Here is a 22,417-nt window from a genome sequence, read left to right as displayed (position 1 = left end):
TTTATTCAACACAGCACTGCAAGTCCTAGCCAGAGGAAATCAGGCAAGAAATAAAAGGCATCCACGTTGGAAAGGAAGAAGTGAAGTTATCTGTTCACACATGACATGCTCTTATACGTAGAAAAGATTCCACACACATACATAAAACTGTTATAACTAATAAACAAATTCAGCAACATTGCAGGATACAAAAATCAACATGCAAAAATCAGTTGCATTTCTATACACTAACAATGAAGAGTCTGAAAAGAAAATTTAAACGCTTCCATTTACAATAGCATCAAAGAGAAATAAAAGTTAACCAAGAAGGTGAAAGACTTGTACACTGAAACAACAAAACACTGCTGGAAGAAACAAATAAGAAAGACACAAATAAAGAAGACACACATAAATGGAAAGACATCCCACGTTCATGGACTGGAAGATTTGATATTGTTATGTCCATACTTCCCAAAGCGATCTACAGATTCAGAGCCATCCATATCAAAACTCCAAAAGCAATTTTTGTAGAAATACAGAAATCCATCCTAACATTTATATGGACTCTCAATGGAACCTGAAGCACCATAACAATCTTGGAAAACAAGAACAAAGTTGGACAATCTCACACTACCTGATTTCACAACACATTACAAAGGTACAGTAATCAAAACAGTGTGGTGCTAGCACAAACACAGACATATAGACCAATGGGATAGAACAGAGAGCCCAGAAAGAACGCCTCACACATATGGCCAAATGAGCTTCAACAAGACTACCAAGACCACTCAAAAATGGGGAAAGGACGGTCTCTTCAACAAACTTGTGTTGGGGAAAGCGGATATCCACGTGCAAGGAACAAAGCTGAGCTCTTACTTTATAGCATACACAAAAATTAACTCAAAATGGATTAAAAACCTAAAGGTAAGAGCTAAAACTATAAAATTCCTGAAAGAAAACATGGGGAAAAAGCATTATGACACAGGATTTTTTTTTTTTTTTTGCCGTATGCAGGCCTCTCACTGTTGTGGCCTCTCCCGTAGCGGAGCACAGGCTCCGGACGCGCATGCTCAGTGGCCATGGCTCACGGGCCCAGCCGCTCCGCGGCATGTGGGATCCTCCCAGACCAGGGCACGAACGTGCGTCCCCTGGATCGGGAGGCGGACTCTCAACCACTGCGCCACCAGGGAAGCCCCCTTTGCCCATTTTTTAATAGGGTTATTTGTTTTTTTCTTGTTGAGTTCTAGGAATTCTTCATAAATTCTGGATATAAACCACTTATCAGATACATGATTTGCAAATATTTTCTCCCATTTCATAGGTTGCCTTTTCACTCTGTTGACTGTGTCCTTTGATACACAGAACTTTTTAAGGTTGATGTACTCCCATTTGGCTGTGTCTGCTCTTGCCTGTGCCTTTAGTGTCATATCGAAGATATTAAAAAAATCCTGTGTCGGGCTTCCTGGGCCCTGGGCCCTGGGCCCGTGAGCCATGGCCGCTGAGCCTGCGCGTCCGGAGCCTGTGCTCCACAGCGGGAGAGGCCACAACGGTGAGAGGCTCGCGTACCACAAAAAAAAAAAAAAAAAAAAAAAAAAAAAAATGGGCAAAGGACTTGAATAGACATTTCTCCAAAGAAGACATGCAAACGGCTAACAACATATGGAACAATGCTCCGTGTCATTAATCATTAAAGAAAGGCAAAATCAAGAGAGAATCACTACACACACATTAGGACAGCTACTATCAAAAAGACAAAAAATGACAAGTGTTGGTGAAAATGTGGAGAAACTGGAACCCTTGTGGGCCGTTGGAGAAAGAATAAAATGGTACAGCCAGTATAGAAGACAGTTATGGTGGAGCTTCAAAAGACTAAAAACAGAATTACCTTATAATCCAATAATCGCACTTCTGCGACCATACCCAAAAGAAATGAAAGCAAGGTCTTGAAGAAATATTTGTATATACATGCTCACAGCAGTGGTTTTCACAACAGCCAAGAGGTGGAAGCAACAGAGTTATCTATAGACAGATGAAGAGATAAACAAAATGTGGTCCGTACAGTGGAATATGATTCAGTCTTCAAAGGGAGAAAATCACATGCTACAACATGGATGAACCTTGAGGACATTATGCTACATTTAAAAAGCTAGTCACAAAAGGACAAATACTGTATGAGGCACCTAGAGCAGTTCAAATTCACAGAGACAGAAAGAAGAAGGGTGGGCGCCGGGGGCCGGAGAGGCGGAGGAATGGGAGTTAGGGTTTAATGGGGACAGAGTTTCAGCTTTGCAATGTAAAAAGTTTGAGAGATGGAGTGGTGATGGTTACACAACAACTTCAACATTCTCAACACTACCGAGCTGTACACTAAACATGGATAAGGTGGTAAATTTTAAGCTGCTTCGTGTGACATACGGATGTGTTTCCATCACTAGAGTTTGTCAGGATTACTGGGTGTGCAAGCAGCCCAGAGGCAGCCGATGAAGGGAGTGTGAATCGCGGTGCTTGTACCCGTGCGTGAGGAGTGTGTGTGTAATCCAAGAACAGTCCACATGGTTTCTGTGTGGCACAGGCAGCGGTATTAGCAGGGCCGTTTGACAGGAAATTCTCTGGTTCCAGGGAATACTCAATCTGCCCCTCTGGATGTGTGTACAAATACAGATAACAACACATGTTTCAAAAATGATGATGACTCATATGAATACAATTTTGAATCCAAAATTACTGCTAAACTGTAAACTTCTTCTCCCTTAGCACCAGGAATTCTAAAGACTGAGTTTTCACCTAAAAATCTTAAAATAACACTTCATTTTTAAGCATTTTTTTGTCCCTGTAATCTAGAACATTCTTGACCTTCTCACTTGTAGTAAGAACCAGCAGCCAATTCCGTTGTGATCAACCTTCAGTTAACATTCCCCAAGGGAGAAAAATCATCTTCCCTTTCAAAGGAAAACAAGTAAAGAGAGCGATAAAGGCCATACAAACAGACATGTCAGAACAGAATTATGACTTTAACTTAAAAAAAAAAATTAAACTTTTTTGGGGAGATTTAGGTGCTTGCTTATCATCAACATGTTAAAGTTGGCATAGCTGCTGAAACCTTAGTCGGTGTTATCTGATTGTGAAAAGAAAAAGCCTTCTGTCAGGAATGTAATCTTTACATAATACCCATGCAAGCACAATGCAAATGTTTTTGGACCTCAGGAGTCAGTGAAAGGAACGCATATTCTTTTAAGAAGCCTTTAAAAAGACAAGATTGAATCGCAGCACACAACAGCATCCACCAAACTCTCTCTCGAGCCCCTCTGAGCCTCACAAGGAAGAGAATTTTCCAAGAAGTTATCAAGACCAAAGGACAACCCTAGCATGCCCCGCATGAGTCTGTGAGAGTCACTACTAAGGCGAGAGACACGATGGCGAGCATGGCAGAGGGCAGCACCTGGCATGAGCGCGGCGGTGGGGAACACCTCCTTCAGCTTCGCCTGGCTGGCTTCCACCAGCTCCTCCTTGGACGTCGGGAGCTGCAGGGTGTCTACGATGATCTGGGCCGCCTCCAACGCCGTCTTACCCATAACGAGGGACTTCACATCCCAGCTGTATTTCTTCCCATAGCGACCGCAGACTGCCTCAAACACCACTGAGTACAGCCGTTCAGTATCTGCAGACACAGTGAGACGAAGACACAGAGGCTTTTAGGGTGCACGCGGTGGTAACGCCAAGTCTACATCAGAGAAGCACGTGTGTGTGTTCATAGTGCAGGTCAAGTTCAGGGCAGAAAGCTCTCTCGGGGAGACTTACGGACGTGAGAGAGACGTTCTCAGGCCATGGGGACCAGACGATGCCCTGGGCAGCCTGTCTCTGCTGCTCGGGAACGTTACAGGCTGGCCCAGAAAGGAAGTCTCTAGTACAGTGAAACTGCCTTGTCTACGCGCACGCACGCATCTGGGCCTGAGCACGCGCTTGACACCCTGAGCTGGTCCTCCCAAGCGTGCACCGTGACGGCAGCACGCAAGGGTCTGTGTGCGAGCCCTCTGCTGTTAGGGATGTGCCCCGAGGAACTACTCCCACCCGGCAGGAGCGCCTGGCCGCGGGCGGAGCAGTGAAGTGCCTACGCAAGGACAGACACTTGTGCGCGGCTCTGAGTAGGAACACACAACTCCTGTGCTTCTCGTTTCCTCTCACGGGACCAGATCCCTCACGGCACTTGTGTCATCAGGCATGGGGGGCGGGGGGCTTCGCCCACCAAGCCTTCCTGCAACAGCGGCGGCGTTTCCTGCAACGTACCTGGATGCTGACGCTCTGTGGTGAAGGGATCATTCCCAGGAGGCCGCCACCCACCCCGTGGCTGCTTCTCCCGGCAGCTGACCTGCCCTTCCCCTCCCCACCCGCTAAATGTGTCGTGCTAGGGCCTCCCTGTAGGCTGCTTCCCCGGACAAGCCCTGGGCCCTCAGCCCCACGGTGGCATGCTTCAGCCTTGACGATGACCAGCAACAGAAAGAGCTTTTCTTTCTCCTCTGCTTTTCAAGGCAAAATCATCTACAGCTGCGTATCAAGTACGCTCAGCGCTTTAACTCTTTGGGTCCTCACCATTCTACCACGGGCTGGATTCTGGGGGGACGGTATAAGACACGCAACAAAAAGATCTCAGATATCCACCCTCAGACATACTCGCCAGACCATGCTTGGGCATGACCCCTGGGCTGGGTAATACATTCCAGCTTTTGTTTCCTTTTCTTTTTTTGGTACAAAAGAAGGTGGGACTTGAGGAAAAGTCTTCCCGGGATCCTTGGTAGAAGCAGCCAGCGTCTGCATCATAACCTGAGTGGTTCTAGTTTTTCTAGAACCACGCTGCACTTAATCTCCCTGAAGAAGTCCCAGCAAAGAGGGAAGGGCTGGTGCACCCTCCGCTGGACGCTGAGGAGGGCTGCCTGTCGCACATGCTCTTTTACAACCTTCTCGCCTGTGAGCGGACACAGAGGGAGGGCTCTCGGGGTGTGGGGTGGAGATGGATGCACTGGCAGGGAGGCATTACATTTTACCTTCTACACGTGAGCACTTTTCTTCTAGCGGTAGAGAGAGAGAGAAAGACTGACAAAAAGACATCGCCGGCACCCAGCGAGTGAGAAACCACTGATGGGTTTGCAAAGGCTAGGGAGTGCCAGGAAAAGCAGCAGAGGCCGGGTGGGGAGTTAACATGAGGGACTCGTGCTGAAGCAAGTGGACGGGGAAGGAGAAAGGAGCATGAAAAAAGACTAATTCTGAAGACAGAAAACAGCTGTATTCTTTAAAAATGCTTCAAGCAGCGTTTATTTAAAGCGGAAGCTTTTAATTTAAAAGGCACAGAACGGTGGGATTATAAATCTGTAGGAGACTGTGCCGACAGCCACTTTTCTTCACAATTTAGATAAAATCACCTCAAACCCTCGGTGGAATGAGCGAGGATCTGAATGCATCGCCAAGCTCCTCAGACCCGGCAATGAGTACGCCAGCTGACGCCAGCGTACGATCAATGAAAGGGACAGCGTTTTGAAAGGAAAAGGTTCTCCAGAAGCTAAACTAAAATGAAGCCGCATAAAGTAGCTGTGCTCTGCGCCGTGCTTCTCGGTTATTTTTCACAGGAAACTCACGTGGTTTTCCACAGGCTACGTGCACACAAGCTGCTCCCTTACTCAGGTGTGTTAGGAAAGTACTGCAGGTACACGAGAACCTCAGCCCTGGGTGATGGGGGGGATAGGATCCAGGCAGCAGTCCCAGCAGGTACAGATGAAGGGATCAGGCAGGCAGTGACACGAGGGCATCGGATTGGGCGGGGGGCAGTGAGGGAGGTGAGCGGACAGACTCAGCCCAGAGGTTGGTATTTTCATCCGAGCTGCGGGCTGGGTCCCCAGGTGGGAAAACAGAAGGCACTGACGTTTAGGGTCACTGAACTGTTACTATAAAAGGCATCACCACACCTGGAAGGCCTCTCTGTTTCGTCTGAGGCTGAGCTTCTGTCGTACTATGCTTAGCAACAGCTTTTATCATCGAGAACGTATTTAAATGCTGGCTGAGTCCATCCCAGACTCTGAGGACGGTATCCGTTTGTGTTTCAGCTTATGAAGACGGAAAGGGTGAGCGTATTTCCCAACTTCTCTCTTGCACGAAGCTGCACCTAATCCAGTTCTAAAGGCATGATCTGCATTATTTAATGGCAAAACCCCTCAATCAACCCGAGAGTAAGAAGCATGTAGGGTAAGAGCTGGCTTGGTTTCTCTGCCCACCCCATCTCCATTTCTGTACCACACGGGCACAAAGCAAGGGCGTCCTGATCCGAGAGGAGCAGCGAATCCCCAGCCTGGCCACGCTCTGGCTGGACGTCCCAGGAGGAGCTGCTTCGCCTCGGTGACCTGCGGCTTCTGCCGGGGGAACCGTGGGGAGCAGCGGCCGCCTGCAGGCCCAGGCGTGCCGGAGGACTCTGGGCTGGGAGCCGGCCCCGCGCTCGGAAGCCCGGCTGGCCTGGGTTGGAGGTCCTGCCCTGGAGCTGGCCAGCCGCTGGGAACTCAGGACATGTGCTCGGCACCCCACTGGGCCTTAGCTTACCCGTCTGCACCCTGGGGGGTCTTCCCACGGGCACACATCTGCTAGGCGCCTGCGTCAGCTGAGCGGGTAACCGGCGCGCAGCTGTGAGCACGGCGCCCGGCCCTGCCTCCCCGCCTCTAGGGCCGTCTGGGGCACACGTGCCCTGCAGCGGCTCCGTGGAAGGCGGTCAGGGAGCATCTGTGAGCTCAGAGGAGACGACGAGCTCTGCTTTCCCTGCCTGCACACCACAGCTCCCAAAACGGCAAGGGCTGCTGCATCTGACAAGTCACAGGGCCTCGTTCCGGGTGCTTTACTTTAACAGGAAGTGGTAACCATTTGGGATTCCCTCCCACAGTGTTACACATTCCCTAGCTTCACAAATACTTGTTAATTGACCGCCCGGCCTAGGACAGGCACACTGACGCCGTGTCCCCAGCCCCATAATCCATAAACTTCCGGAAACGGAAAAGTTCTCATTTAGCAGCAAAAACAGAGTCAGTTTTAATGTTTAATATTTGGGACACTTAGCGTGAACCTTCTTGCACTTCCCTGTACAAACACCAACAGGCTTTGGATTACGGATGCCGCCCCAGGCCACCGCCACCGCCCCCCCCACAGAGCGTACATATCATGGAATCAATGCATTCCACTTTAAAATAATAATTTAAAAATCGAAATACAACTGGCTCCTCCGGTTTTGGAAACGGACTGTGGACCCACACTGATTACCGCTCTCCAGTCAACTTACACCTTCCATATCCTGTACACCTTGAACAAAGTGAGATAATGCTTCTCAGAACTTAATATATCTTGAGAATAGTCTTACTTTCCAATTACTAAAAAAAAAAAAAGGAGGGCAAAGGTGACCTAAAGACACTGTTTTGTGCTACAGATAGTTCTTTAACGATACAACATACCTTTCCACGTGGAAAGGCAGAAGGGCCCATCTCGGGCTAAAATCAAATTGTCACAGTCTGGCAAACAGGGAGTTGTGGAAGGGGAAGCAGACTGATGTAGCCGGCTCCATGCTTCCTCTCACCCAGAAATGGAGCAGTCTTCTTCAGTGTGGTGAAAGCTACATAGTTTACACGTGAAACGGCTTTAACGATAAAAAGGCAGCGCACGCCACGGTACGTTCTGATCAAAGTGGTGGTGCCATTTTTCTAAGCCACCGTGGTAGTATACAGTAGGTAATCAATCACTGAATACACTCCTTGAAAAAATGCACTTCTTTTGTTCACCTACCACTGGTTTCCCTAATCCACTGGTCCTCAAAGTGTGGTCCCTGGACCAGGAGCGTCAGGAACGCAAATGCTTGGGCCTCAGCCCAGACCTACTGAGGAGAAACTGGGTGAGGCCCAGCGCTGTGACCCCAGATCTGCTGTGTGTTTTATCAACCTCCCCCTCCCACCAGCAGGAAACCAGGGTGTGCGTGCCTAACACAGGGGAGAATCACTGACCTGACCTGATTTTACCAAAGCCCTGTGCTCTGCAGTCAGCGATTTTAAAACCAGATCAAGTTTAACCAAGAAAAGCTTGATTTTAACGATTACACGCATAGATCTATTAGCAGAAATTAAAGAAAAAATAATCTATTTATACTTTCCTCTGTATTGCATCCCATGCATACTTAAACTTTTTTTTTCTTTTGAAGAAACATGTAGCTTGCAGTAAACTACAGACAACTTGATGGAACATGCTATACTGAAAGGATTAGTGAACTGGTTCATCTCTCTCCCAAGTGGAAATCGAGAAGAAGAAGGATGTCTAGCCCTGGGACCACAGAACAGGAAGCAACAGCTGTTGCCGGGGCCCTCGGTTTGAGAACAACTACTGAGACCGACACACTTGCTCTCTGCGCTTTCTAGCAGGGGATCCTTGATTTCCTCCAGTGATGAAGGACCTCACTGGAAAATAAGCGTCCGTTCCCAAAAATGTACTCTTAGGTCAAGCGGCACAGCCATCCTACGCCCTAAGCTCTAGATGACGAGAGCCTGCAGACGTGGCTGGTGCTTCTCAGGAAGACAGGAGATGAGCCATCCGACCCGGCGGGCTCTGCTGTCAGGGGCTGCCCAGAGCTTTTCTTGACTTCTCAGGGCTCCCCAGCTTGCTTAATAATTTCTAGCACACTCATGGCGAAAAGTGTTTCTGCAACAGCTGTCTGATGCTGTTCTCCATGCTCCCAGCACACGGCACGAAGCCCAGAGCCTCTATCGGCGCCATGCTTGGCTCCGAGTTGCCTCTGCCATACCCCTGCCGGGCCAGCTGGCCAGGGCGTCTACCAGCCTCACCGGCCGCTGTGACGAGCAAGGCCAAGGTGGAAGTAGGTACCTGCTAAAAGTGCCGGTCACCCCAGGTGCGGCGGAAGGGCACCGGTGGATCTGGAGGAAGGCAGAAGAAGGTGTGGACGTACCAGGTTCTGAGAGGGGCTGGCAGGGGCACAGCCTGAGGCAGGAGGCCCTACAGGAAAAAAGGCCCTTCCGGGAGCCAAGAAGGACCCGCCGGTGGTGAGCGCTAGCGGAGGCGCCTACGCCTAGCTCTCCGCGGGAAGACTCGGCCAGCGCTTGGCTGAGCAGCAGCAGAAAGGCCGGCAGGGTAGTGGACAGCCCTCCCGGGAAGGGGGCCGGCTGCAGGGACCGCCTGGTGGAGGCTGCAGGGCGGGGACCCAGGAGGTGGCTACCATAAGCGGGGCACGCGGCATGGCTGGTTTGGGGGCGTATCTATCTGGCTTTCCCTGGCCCCTCCCACGTGGGAAGCTGCAGGCACAGAGCACTGATCGCTGCAGGGTCCGTGGTCCGGACGCTCGGGAGGCTGTGGGTCGGTGCACGGCTGGCACGTCCCGTCTCTCGAGCGTAAGGCGTCTGCCAGCTGCTTGCTTTCTCACTCTTGGGAGTCCAAGGTCCAGAGGCCACTGTCCTCCGAGTCAAGACAGCCACCCAGCAGGCTGCGCCGGCCCGAGAAGGACAAGGATCCCACCCGCAGGGGGCAGACGGCTCCGTCTCCAGGACAGGACGCCACTGTGGAAAGCCACCGGGTGAGCAGAGCAGCTATGGAGACTGTGCGAGATGCCCCAAACATTCCAGTCCCATTAAGGGAAACAGGCACTGAGCCGGTCAAAGACCCTGGGCCACACGCTGGACCCACGGGCCCTGCATGGATGGCCCTACGTCTCCTCCTGGCCACCTGACCCTCCACAAACCCACCCTCAGCATGTTCTAGGCCGGAGGTAGGACCCCACTCCCTACCTAGCTCCGTTCACCTCTCCCCTGGGTGAAGCATTCCTCTTCACACAGGTGCATCGGGCACATTCTCTGTGAGAGGCACTGAAAAAACGTGGTTAAGTGAGACAGAAACATCCTTGCCAAGTTAAATACAGAACTCAGTGATTGAGACTGAAAAGCTTATTAAAGTTTGCTTGGGGGAAAAAAAAAAAAGGAACAGCCAAATACCTGCAAAGGTAAAGGGAAGCTTTGCAGAAAGAATGGTAGAAAAAAGGCAGTATGTAAATCAGAGTATTTTTCTCAGCTCAGAACTACTGATATGTGGCCCTCTGCTATCCACAAGGACCTGGACGTCCAGGAATGTCCTCTCAGACCTGAAAACGGATGCCAGGCAGAGGCTACGTTAGACACCGAACGCAGAGGCCTGGCATTCTGGGGAGGAGAAAGAAAACAGGACGAGGAGAACACAGATGCCGCCTCCAGCAAACACTGCAAGTCTCCACGCGCTGAGGGCACTCGGGTGCTCTCTCCAGGGGCCACCAACACTGCGTGTTGTTTATACACACAGGAGAGGCTTTCCTAGTCTGTACGGTTTAACCTTTACAAATGAGCTTGCATGTAAGAGGGAACACATCCTCCTGTTTAGGAATGTACAAGACCGAAACCAGTAATTAACAAGCATGAAATTACCAGTCCCGGTAATATGTGCTTCAAATTAGCAGCCTGCTTGCTCTAGCAGGCTGAGAGGAAAAGTATTTAAGGGTCTGATGTACTGTTTCCTGTGGCTGGAAGCTATCAGTTTTCAACTGTAAAGAAGAAGTAATAACTCCTTAAAATGAAGATCGGTAATAATAATTTAACTGGGTGATCACTTGTAAAGTAAAAATCTTGATTAGTATTCAGCATGATTCACTGGCGTTGTCAATTATTCCCTTTAATAGGTATGGGTATTAGTCAAGATTTTTTTTTTTCTGGTAATCCATAATAAAGTTTAAGGAAATCATTTTAAAAATGAACTGGTTCAAAAAATGTTGCTGGATCATATGTTATCCCTATGGAAACATATCTGTACTGGAGGAAAAAAAATGAACACTGACCCTTAGCCTCATAAACCTAAATGTAAAACCAAAGCTATAAAACTTCTGGAAGAAAATACAGGAGACCATCTTTGGAACCATGGGTTCTACGAAGGCTTCATACACAGAACACACAGTAAGAACCCTAGAAGAACACATGGATAAAGGGGCTTTCGTCAAAATTAAAGGACCCCAGGAAGAAAAGGCAGGCCACAAAGTGAGAGAAAATACACACACACAGACACAACTTACATGCAGAATCTATAAGGAGCCGCACTTTACAGCTCAGTGGCGACACCAACAACCTGCAGTAGAAAGAACAGCAGCCCCGCAAAGATGCACGTGCCCTGATCTCCAGAACCTCTGAGTAGGCTTCATGGCAAAATGGACCTCGCAGGTGTGTTTAAGCAAGAGTCCTGAGGTGGGGAGATGACGCTCCAGGATCACAAGGATCCTTCCGAGAGGCAGGCAGGAGGGTCAGAGTCAGAGGAGATGTTGAGGGCAGAAGCAGAGGTCAGGCAATGCAGGGTCACAAGAACAGGAAGGTGGGTGACCTGTAGAAGCCGGAAAGACAAGAAAACTCTCCTCTAGAGCCTCCAGAAGGAACGCAGCCCTGTCAACACCTAGATTCTCCCCCGTCCAAGACTGCTGTGGATTTCTGGCCTCCAGAGCTAAAAGATACGTCACTTTGTGTTGTTTTAAGCCACAGGGTTTGTGATAATTTTTTACAGCAGCAATAAAAGTAATACACAGCCCAACATAAAAACCACTTTGGATAACAGTCTGGCAGTTTCTTACGAAGTATACAACTATCATACAACCACTAGCAATAAAAAGGAAAAAAATAACATGCAATCCCATGAATGAGTTCAAAAACATGATGCTCAATGCAAGAAGCCAGATTAAAAAAGGAGTACATTCTGTATGATTCCATATAAAATCCCAGGAAGTGCAAACTCATCTGTAGTTTCAGAAGGAGACTGACAGTTACCGTGGCAGGGGCATGAACAGAGAGGGATCGCGGAGGGCCACAAAGATACTGGTGGGAGCTGTATCCTTACATTCCTTACCTTGAGTGTGCACGTGGTATCGCGGGAATTACATGCTAAACCTGATCCATCTGTGCAGAGTAAACTACCCCTGAAGTCCAATGTGATCAAAGTGTCCTGACTAGACTTCTCAAGGTCTGCTCAGAACAAGGAGAACCAGTGTTTGCAGCACAAGAAAATGAAGACGTACCTGGAATTCCAGGTGGCCAGACTGTTCCTGAACACAGAGACACTCCTGGGGTCAGCCTATCAGTAGGAGGACGTGGGGACAAAGGACAGGGTGCGTGAGACGGCTCTCAGTCAACCAAAAGGAAGGCTGTCTTTTAGAAAGCGTGACGTCTGTGCCCAAGGAGGGAAGACTTAGCAGCGTTGTCCCCTATCTTTGGCCTAGGAAGAGAGCAAGACTTTCTCAGGATTTAAGGTATAAAATGAGCTTTCCCTGAGGAGACACCATCTTGATGGATGCGAACAATGGCCTCTGAAAAATAAAACTGGAAAGACTCCTACCTCACTCCTTACTACTGAAGTAAATGAAAAGGCCAGACATCACAGTCGGAGGTCAGGGCCTGACTCTACCCAAGGGATGCAGGCCGGGAAGACCATCCTAAGAGGGCCGACGAGAGGCTCATCATGCTGCCTGCCGAGGGGCACCGACAGGCAAGGGAGGTAGCTGCTCACACACAGTGTGCGTGTCCCCTGAATTCCTATGTTAAATGCTAATTCCCCATGTGATGGACGCTGCTAGGAGGTGGGGCCTTTGGGAGGTGGTGAGGTCATGAGGGAGGAGCCCTCCTGAATAGGATTAGGACTCTCCTAAAAGAGACCCAGAGGGAGAGCCCCCCAACCACTTCTGTTACGTGAGGACACAGAAGGCACTGTGAACAGAGATCGGACTCTCCGCAGACACCAAATCCGCCTGACCTTGGTCTTGGACTTCCCCAGCTCCAGAACTGTGAGAAAAACACGTGTGCTGTGTAAGCCACCCAGTCTGTGTACTTTTGTTAGGGCAGCTGGAGCAGACTGAGGCAGTGATGGCAGGACTCCTTCACACACGGAAGGACTGGAGAAGGACAGGCGGGCACTGTCCCACACGACGAGCAGTCAAGAAAAACGTGATCTCTGCAGTAGCTACCAGTTCCAGCGCCCCGGATGCCAAGTACGAACAATGAAGAGTCTTCCAGGCAAATCCCAGATGCCCCTGCACACCTGCCAGGTCAACTCCAGGTGTCCCGTTAGTCAAGGGGTGTGGACAAACGGCCCTCCACCTACCCACCCCCATAATCACACTGAAGCACTTCACGTGGAAAACACAGGAAAAACAATTCCTCTCCTCGTTCTTTGTTCTTGTTTGTATTTTGGCAAAGGCACAACATAGACAAAGAAGGTAAAGAACAACTCAAGCTTCTCTGCAATATTTTACTTAGACTGCGGCGAGGTAACAGAAATGCCCAGCTACGCTTCGTTCCCCAAAGTTGTTTTCTTTTTCCATTCCACCACTGAAACTGGTGATGTATCCCCTGCATCTAGGCTTTCCCTTGTTCTCTGTCTCTGCTTTTCGATCACCCATCCTGTGGCCCTGGTCTTCCTCCCACCCTCAGAGACACTGAAAGTGACAGGAAAGGCGAGGCATTGGCGACTGCCGGCCCTGGAGCCAGAGGCAGTGGTGGGGATACAGAACGGGCCGCAAGAAACAGAAGAACAGGGCGGGCAAAGTCAGAGGCAGGGGGTCAAGAAGCACAGAGGACGTTTACTGAGCCCTGACAAACTGCAAGATTAGGAGACATACGTTCTAAAATGGGGAGAAGTTCAGGGAAGTAAGTGTAGAATTTGGTAGTGATGATTAAGGGCTTTTCAAGTTAAAAATCTCCCAAACTCATCCATGGAAGTCACTTTACCGATTATTTTGTGATATTTAACAGTATGTTACTGATACAGAAATGCTATCAGGACAGCTTAAAAATAAGAGATTCTTTTTAAACTTTTTCTTTTAACTTCTATTTTTAAGCTTTTAAACAAGGCACACTGAGTTTCCATGACTTCTTCCAGGTCAGCGAGCTCACCTGGGGCCCATCCAGGGCTGAAACCATGGTCTGCGTACGAAAATCCCAGGAGCTCCAAACTTTAACTTGGCCTGGCACACGCTCCTACAACTCACGGGTGCCGGGCACTCTGACTTCAGCCGCGGCTCTGCCAGGTGTGGGACCCTGACCAGCGGCACGGGCCTCACCTGGAAGCTGGTGGGAAATGCATTCTCGGACCCGCTCCAGAACCACAGAGCCTGGGGCGCCAGCAATGTGTGTTTGCACAAGCTCTCCACAACAGCCTGATGCCTGCTCGAGGGAGAGAAGCACGGACCGAAGTTTCGTTAGCATTCCTGGCAATGAGATGACACACAGTGTCTCCTATCATCACTACAGCTACTAAAGTAATTAGTAATAGCCAACAATCAATCACTGGGCACCTCCCATGGGATCTGTGTGTCCCTGAGATCCATGACAACCCTCCTGATATGTACAGGATTACGCCATCCCCAATTTTTAGATGGGCAGACTGATGCTTGGGGTACATGGTCCATGACCAAACAGGAGATAGAGAAGGAGTCAGCCTACCCTCTTTGGATGTGCTGACTCATGCTCTCAGTCGCTACGCAAACCCGTGTCTCCTAGGAGGAGCTCGTGTCTGCCAACACCTGGCTCACAAATTTTCATCCCCATAACCCTGTACACCCTCACTTTGCAAACCTAAGCTCCGGGTTTTGGATGTGTCCCTGTTTCCTGCCTTCCTGTTGCAAAAGACGAATCTAGAAGCTTATGGCAGCACCACTGCTGTGGGGCACTGGCTGACCGTGAAGACACCTTATTCAGGTGAGGGGATTCAGTGAAATGGTTACCAGTCCTGCCCTGAGCAAGCTGTCAGCTGAGGGCTTGTCAAAGGTAAGATCTCTCCAAGGTTTCTCTTAAGACTTGGAGCAGAATCGACCAAACATGGGCACAGAGGGTTCCACGAGGTCACTGATTCCTACAGGGACCTGTGGCTCAGGACACCAGCCTGTTCCTTTCCTGCAGAGAACCTATCACCTTACACCAAAATTTTCTATGAGTGCAACCCTGGGCTCTTCCACCTGGTAGAGTAAACACAGGCAACAGCGTCCGGCAAAATCGAACAGCATCTGTGACTGAAGAAGCAAAAGGAAGATGCTGTTTTCACTCGTAGAAGGCAGAGCCGCTTGAGAAACGCAAGACCAAGGCTGAGTCGGAACACCACACACAACACGTCTTTTTGTGCAGGGAAATCCAGGAGGTGGGCGTGTGAGTTCCACGTGCCCGTCGCTTGACCAGGGGAAAGCGGGCTACCCTCAGGCTCCTGACAGTGGGGGTCCCCCATCAGGCTACTGAAAATTCGCCCTGGAATCTGGAGGCTGAGGGAGAGCTTGCCTCAATTACAGGAGTGGAGGCTGGGCTGAGGGCAGAGTGGAGGGGACTGTGTCCTCCCCGGAGTGAGATGCTGTCTTGCCAAGCACGGCGTCCTGGGGACCCTGGAAGCCTCGGGAAGCTCTCTGCCCATGGAGGAGGTGCCGTGAGTGGGGACAACCAGGATTTGCGTGCTGGCCTTGCTGCTTCCTGAAGATGTCCCCTTGTCAAAGGGACAAGCGCACTGGAAACTCAGTTTCCCTGTCACCCAAGGCTGTGCGGGGGGGGATGAAAGGTGCCATCAGATGTAAACTGTCCAGAGCGGAGTTATGTGCTCCGTCAAGGATGTTCCCATGAGATGCAGCGGGAGATGGAGAAGGGCAGGTAAGGCGGGGCTTTTCTGGGAGGGTCTGTCTGCAGAGGGTGCATGTGAGGACATCCGGGGAGAGGGGACGGTCCATAATGGAAGCACGAGCAACAGGAGAAGGGGCCCCCGGCTGGGCCTTGTCTTCGGGAGGACATGCCGTGCCTTTCATGTCCCCAGTCCCCTCTGTCCCTGGACGCAGGGCACGGGGAGCAGCAGCATGGGATGGCACAACTTTCTCCAGGGAGTTTCAGGAGTCAGGCCTGCAGGCCATGCTCCTCTGCTACTTCTCATTATGGGGCAGTGGGCTCGAAGGGGCGATTTCAGAGTAGAGCAGGGGCCCTGGCCCCCAGGGGGATGCCCACCCAGTGCATGGACAGGACAGCGAGGCTCCTCGGAGGGAACGGCCCGCAGGGAGGCGGCTGGGGGCAGGGCAGAGGCACGTGGAAGGGGCTGGGGCTGGGGGAGGCCCACGTGGCTGACAGAACGACGGGCCTGCTCCCTCTGAGGGCGCTCTATGTGCCACGCGGTGCGGGGGCCCCTCCTGCAGCTGTGCGATGGCAGGGAGGATAAAGAGGCCCTGGTGTGGATTCACAAATTCGGGAGAGCCACAAGGTCTTCCAGCTGAGCTCTCCAAAGAAGGGTGAGTCTTAAATCCTGCAGATACTGGGATTAAGATACTGTTTTTACAAACTTACGGTTACCAGGGGGGAAGGGGGGGAGGGACAAATTAGGAGCTTCGGATTGACACATACACACTACTTAAAAAACAGATAACCAACAAGGACCTACTGTACCGCACAGGGAACTCTACTCAGTACTCTGTAATGACCTACATGGGAGAAGAATCTAAAAAAGGGTGGATATATGTGTATGTATAACTGATTCACTTTACTGTACAGCAGAAACTAAGAACACTGTAAATCAACTATACCCCAATAAAAATTAAAACAACAAAACAAGATACTGTTTTTACATTCACTGGCGCAGAAAGCTGATATACCTAAAATGAGGAAAGAACCCATATAGACACTGAGTGAATCACTCTACACTATATATGTGACCACATGTGCAGAAACGGCTTTTCCAGTTAGTTTTTTCTCGGCACAGATGGTGATGACCTCTCCCTCTCCTCTCCTGTATCCTTCCTTCCTTTCTCACGTTTCCTACGTGGATGTTTCCAAGCAGAATCTCAGAAGGTGCAGAGGCTGACTAAAGACCGCCTTCCTGTTTCCTGTAAGGAGTCAGCAAGCACTGCATGGGACAGCACATTTATCAGGCCCTGTTTCTGAATCACGGCTCCATCAGCATGCGTCATCCTGCTACAGATTCTGTGCGGGGCCACACCGGCCTGAGCATGGCTGAGCGTGAGGGTGTAGGGCTCCAGGGCTGTGCCTCCCTTACACTTGGGATGCCTGGGAAAGACTGGGCCCCCATGGCGGGCTCAGGTTTGGATTCTGACCACCAACTTACACAATAAAGTATATTCAGAAGGTACAATGTAAGACAGCGTATTCAGAGTACGTAACCCCCCTTGCTGTGGAGCCCACGCAAAATTGCAATAGTGAATCCGGGTATAGGCAATGCTCAATGACTTTCTCCAAAAAGACTTCTCCTAAGGTCAAACTGAAACTATTACTAGAGTCAGGTTATGATTTTGTATCTATTTCCCTTCTCAATCAACTTTATTTTCCATATTTGAATACAACTTACCAAACCTAGAAAAGTTCTAACTTGAAGGTGGCATGCATCCCAGGAACTATAATAAATTTTTACTTTTTGTTTTGCAAAGTATCATCAAGCAAGATTTGGAAACACTTAAAAATGCAGTACGTTTTACACACAAGTGTTTCTTGATTCACTACCCAATGACCGATACAAGAATTTCCCTGGCAATCTTACTAAATTATGCTAAAATTATGCTAAGTTACTTTAAAATGAGATGAAGGATAGGGATGCTATAACCTTTTTTTTTTCTTTAATTCCTTGAAGTGATGGTTTACAATCAGGGGTGATTCTGCCCTTGGGGGACATAAAAGACAAGATAAATGTGTTTTTTGCTTGTGAATCGTTTTTTCCTATCTGATTTAAAAGATAACTGCATAAAGCAATAATTATAAATCTCTGTTGATGGGCACATAACGTATGAAGATGCAATCTTTACAGCAATAACAGCACAAAGGAGGATGGGAAAGGAGATACACAGGACCAATGTTTTTGCATACTATTTAAATTAAGCTGGTATTAATGCAAACCAGATGGGTGTAAGTTGTTAACTGTAAATACTCAGAGCAACCACTAAGAAAATAACTAAAAAAAAAAAAAAAAAAAAGACAAGAGAATTTAAAATGTACACTAGAAAATCTATCTGGTTAACATAAAAGAAGGAAGGCAGTGATGAAGGAATAGAGGAACAAAAGAAAAAGACATGGATTTGTTCGTTTTATTTTTTTGATTCCACATATAAGTGAAAACCTACATTATTTGTCTTTCTCTGATTTACCCTCTAGGTCTATCCATGTTGTTGCAAATGGCAAAATTTCAAACTAATATAACACAGAAACTTGGGACTTCCCTGGTGGCGCAGTGGTTAAGAATCCACCTGCCGAAGATCCCACATGCCGTGGAGCAACGAAGCCCCTGCGCCACATCTACTGAGCCTGTGCTCTAGAGCCCACGAGCCACAACTACTGAAGCTCGCATGCCTAGAGCCCATGCCCCACAACAAGAGAAGCCACCGCAATGAGAAGCCCGCGCACTGCAACGAAGAGTAGCCCACACTCGCAGCAACGAAGACCCAATGCCTCCAAATAAATAAAATATGTAAATAAATAAATTAACTGAAACGAAGCAAAACAGAAACAGGCTCACAGTTACAGAGAACTAATAGTACCACAGTGGAGAGAGGTGGGGGCGGGACAAGATAGGTGAAGGGGATTGAGAGGTACCAACTACTAGCTATAAAATAAATAAGTTACAAGGATGTAAAGTACAGCACAGGGAATACTGTTAATATTTTATAACTTTACACAGAGTGTAATCTATAAAATTATCAAATCATGATGTTGTACGCCTGAAACTAACATAATACTGTAAGTAAACTAATATTGACACTTCAATAAAAAAATAAATGCAGACAGAGGAAAGTCTTCCTTACAGTAGAATGCCTGCTAATAAATGCAGATTGATGGCGTCTGACCAAAAAAAAAGACATAGAGAAAACAAATAACATAACGCCATACATAAATCCTCTCTTATCAATAATGACACTATATGTAAAAGGTTAAAAGTAAATTAAAAGGTAAAGATTGGCAGAATGTATTAGAAAAAGAAAAACCACATGATCCAACTATATGCTGTCTACAAGACACACTTTACATTGAAAGGTGCAAAAAGGTGGAAAGTAGGAGGATGGAAAAGATATCCAATGCACACAGTAACCAAAAGAGATCCAGACTGACCACATGAGACAAAGGAGACTTAAGGCAAACATTTCTATTAGAAACAAACAAAAAATTAATAGAAACATTTTATAAGGATAAAGGGGTCATTCCATCAAGAAGATGCAACAACTATAAACATATATGAACCTAACAACAAAGCCCCAAACACATAAAACAAAAACTGACAAAACTGAGGGGAGAAAGGGATGATTCAACAACAGTAGCTGGAGACTTTGGTGCCACACTTTTAATAATGGAGAGAACAATTAGACTGAAAATTAACAAGGAATTTAAGACCTGATTTAAAACACTTAACTATGTAAATACCATAAACTGACTGGAGCTTATGATAGTATGGAACACCCCCCCCAACCATGACAAAATATTCATTCTTCTCAAGTTCACAAGGAGAATTCTCCAGGAAAGATGATAAGCTGTGCCATAAAACAAGTCTCAATAAATTCACAAAGGCTCAGAATCATACCAAGTATTCCCCTGATCATTGATAGAGTGAAATGAGAAATCAGTAACAGAAGGAAATTTGCGAAATTCCCAAATATGTGGAAGTTAAACCACACACACCTAAACAGTCAGTGGAGAAAAGGAAAAATTACAAGGGAATTATGAGATAGGTTGGGATGAAGGAAAATGCAAACCTAACACACCAAACGGTATGGGATGAAGGAAAATGCAAACATAACACACCAAACAGTATGGGATATAACAAAAGCAGTGCTAGGAGGGAAGCTGATGGCTGTAAATGTCTGTGTTAAAAACGAACGGTCAGAGAGGTGAAGCACTGGTGGGTCTGACCGTGAGAAAGTGGACCATGAACCAAGGAATGCAGGCCGCCTCTACAGCTGGAAAAGGCAAATAACAGATTCTCCCCTGAAGACTCCTGAAGGAACCAGTCCTTGATGTGATTAGCTCCTGAGACTGAGGTGGGGCTTCTGACCTCATAATACACTTGTGCTGTCTTAAGCCACTCGGTTTGTGGTAACCTAAGGCAGCAATAGAAAACTAACACAGTAAGAAACTTTCCCCGCCATCTGTTTTTCTTTTTTTCTCATTGGGTTTGTGTACAATGACTCTCAAACAGACCAAGCACAAGAAGAGACCTTTCTTAACGTCTCATTCACAGGTGCCTTAACCACGGAAGGTCGAGGACAGCTGCAGAGAGCTTGTAGAACTATCGTGTGTGACAGCTTCCACTGTGTGTGGAGGTCACCCACCAGGGAGTAAGAACACCATGGCCTCGGCCTTTGTGACTGCTACATCATAATCACACACGTATAAATCTTATTAACCACTGGGCTTTCTTAATCCATGTCATACTGACATATGATGACTTCCTCTTAGTGAATAACTTAAATTCTTTTCAAAGTTTAAAAGATAAATAACCATACAATCATAGGGTTCTAGATGGATGTGCCTTTCCCATCTTCTAGAGAGCTAAACCCTCTTGAGAGTTAGTTTCCCCACGCCTCAGGCTTTATGGATTAATGCTAAATCCCTAGTTCTCATGCCTTTTGAATAAATGCAAACCAGAACGTGTCCTCCAAGAATGCAGAAAAAGTTTCCATCTAACTTCACCCTAGAGATCTAAGATGGCTGAGAAAGAACACGGAGGCTGCCATGAAAGTGGATTTGGAAAAGCAAAAATGCAGGAAAAGACTGACAGTAGACATGAGTTCTTTCAGGTGTTGCCTTAGAATCCCATGTGTTGGATGGGTATATCCATCAAACCCCTACTAGTTCAGGCATCATTTCTAACACTTCACCTTAAACCCAGAGACATGCAGTTTTAAAGATTCCCTTCCCCACGCAAATCAGCAGCTTCCGTTCCTTTCTTCAAGACCTCCCTTCAGTGGCTGCTCCTGCTTCTCCTCTATTTCTACCCTTCCTATGGGTACAATGGAATCCAGTACTGAATGTATCCCCAGTGGTGCATGCATTAGTATGAAGGCAGTGCCAAAAAGAGTTTTAATTTAGCACAGTGCAAATCATTAAGGAATCTAGGAAATGCACTGAAATGAGAAGAGATAAAGAAGCACACAGTCCTCCTCCTTCAAAGACACACAAGCCATTGTGTCACCAGCATAATTCTTTAGCTGTTATGTGTGTTTCCATTCACTTATTTTTTGGTGTGGGTGGGGTGGAGGAATGTCAGACAACTCAACTGTAAAGAGATGACAGGAGTTAAGACTGGAGAAACTTATGCTATAATCCTGCTGGTACAGCCCTGGGCATCCATGGTCTACCTCCCTGGCCAGTCTGCCTGTGAAGTCTGTAAAATATTGGTCCACATCGCTTGATCTCTTCACAGTATCAAAAATGCTACATTTCTGGGTGGATTAGTTTGCTCTGGCTGCAATAACAAAGCACCACACAGTTGGGGGCTTAAACAACAGAAATTTACTTTCTCACTGTCCTGGAGGCTGCAAGTCTGAGATCCAGGTGTCAGCAGGGCTGGTTCCTCCCGAGGCCTCTCTCCTGGGCAGGCAGACGGCTGTCTCCTCACATGGTCGCGTGTGTGTGTGTGTGTGTGTGTGTGTGTGTGTGTATGTGTGTGTTTGTGTGTGTGTGTCCCCTAATCTCCTCTTCTTGTAAGGACACCACCGATACTGGATTAGGACCCACCCTAATGACCTTATTTTACCTAATTACCTCTTTAAGGACCTTGACTCCAAATACAGCCCCATTCTGAGGTCCTGGGGTTCAGGGCTTCAAAATATGTGTTTTGGTGGGATGCAATTTAGCCCACAACACTGAGTTATAGATGTTCATCTACTTAGTGTGTCTTTCTATCGAAGGCAAGGGCAACCAATTAGAAGTACCCTTCTATGTCTTGTTTTTTCTAGGTTATTAAGAATGTAACCCAGAAATAAGGGTCAAAATTTCTTCTAAAGAACATCTGTTTACAAGGTATAAATTGATTCACATAGCTCAGATGTCTTTTAACGCTACCCAGGATTTCTGCAAAGACGAAAAAACAGTAAGACGTGCTTCCCCCTCCCACGCAGTGTACCTTTGGTGACGTGGGAGCTTTCTTGAGCAAAGGAGGCAGAGCTCGGTCACCACAGGTAGAGCTCAACTGACCAAGCCTTCCAACTGCAGGGGCTCTGAGAGCTGAGCAGTGACAGTGCCCATCCTGTTCTCAAACAGAACTGGCTTTTAGTCCAGAGCTCCGAGGACCTGGGAAGTGACAGCAGGTGAGAGAGGCTGTCTCTCTGGGAACAGGCAGAGGCTGCTCTGACACAGAATTAAGCCTGGCTCCTATTCATTTCCTGACTCGCGTGGGTATATGGCCTTACACG

General features: G+C 48.0%; 1 protein-coding gene across 2 annotated transcripts in view; it reads right to left on the bottom strand.

Moving 5' to 3' along the window:
* Positions 1–22,417, bottom strand: part of PUDP (pseudouridine 5'-phosphatase) — a 371,824-nt gene that overhangs the window by 335,083 nt on the left and 14,324 nt on the right. For both annotated transcript variants that reach the window (XR_002642759.3, XM_022559843.3), the window contains exon 2: positions 3,419–3,637. Coding sequence is in view for 1 of the 2 variants with exons in the window: in XM_022559843.3 (XP_022415551.2) it covers positions 3,419–3,637 (219 nt within the window). In the remaining variant the exon portion in view is untranslated. The remainder of the gene's footprint in view (positions 1–3,418; positions 3,638–22,417) is intronic.

The sequence above is a fragment of the Delphinapterus leucas genome, chromosome X (assembly GCF_059928025.1).
Source record: "Delphinapterus leucas isolate spDelLeu-1000000601 "Yukka" chromosome X, BTC_Dleu_Yukka2, whole genome shotgun sequence".
NCBI lineage: Eukaryota > Metazoa > Chordata > Mammalia > Artiodactyla > Monodontidae > Delphinapterus > Delphinapterus leucas.
The sequence above is the reverse complement of the archived record's forward strand: the minus strand, read 5'-3'. Positions and strand labels throughout refer to the sequence as shown.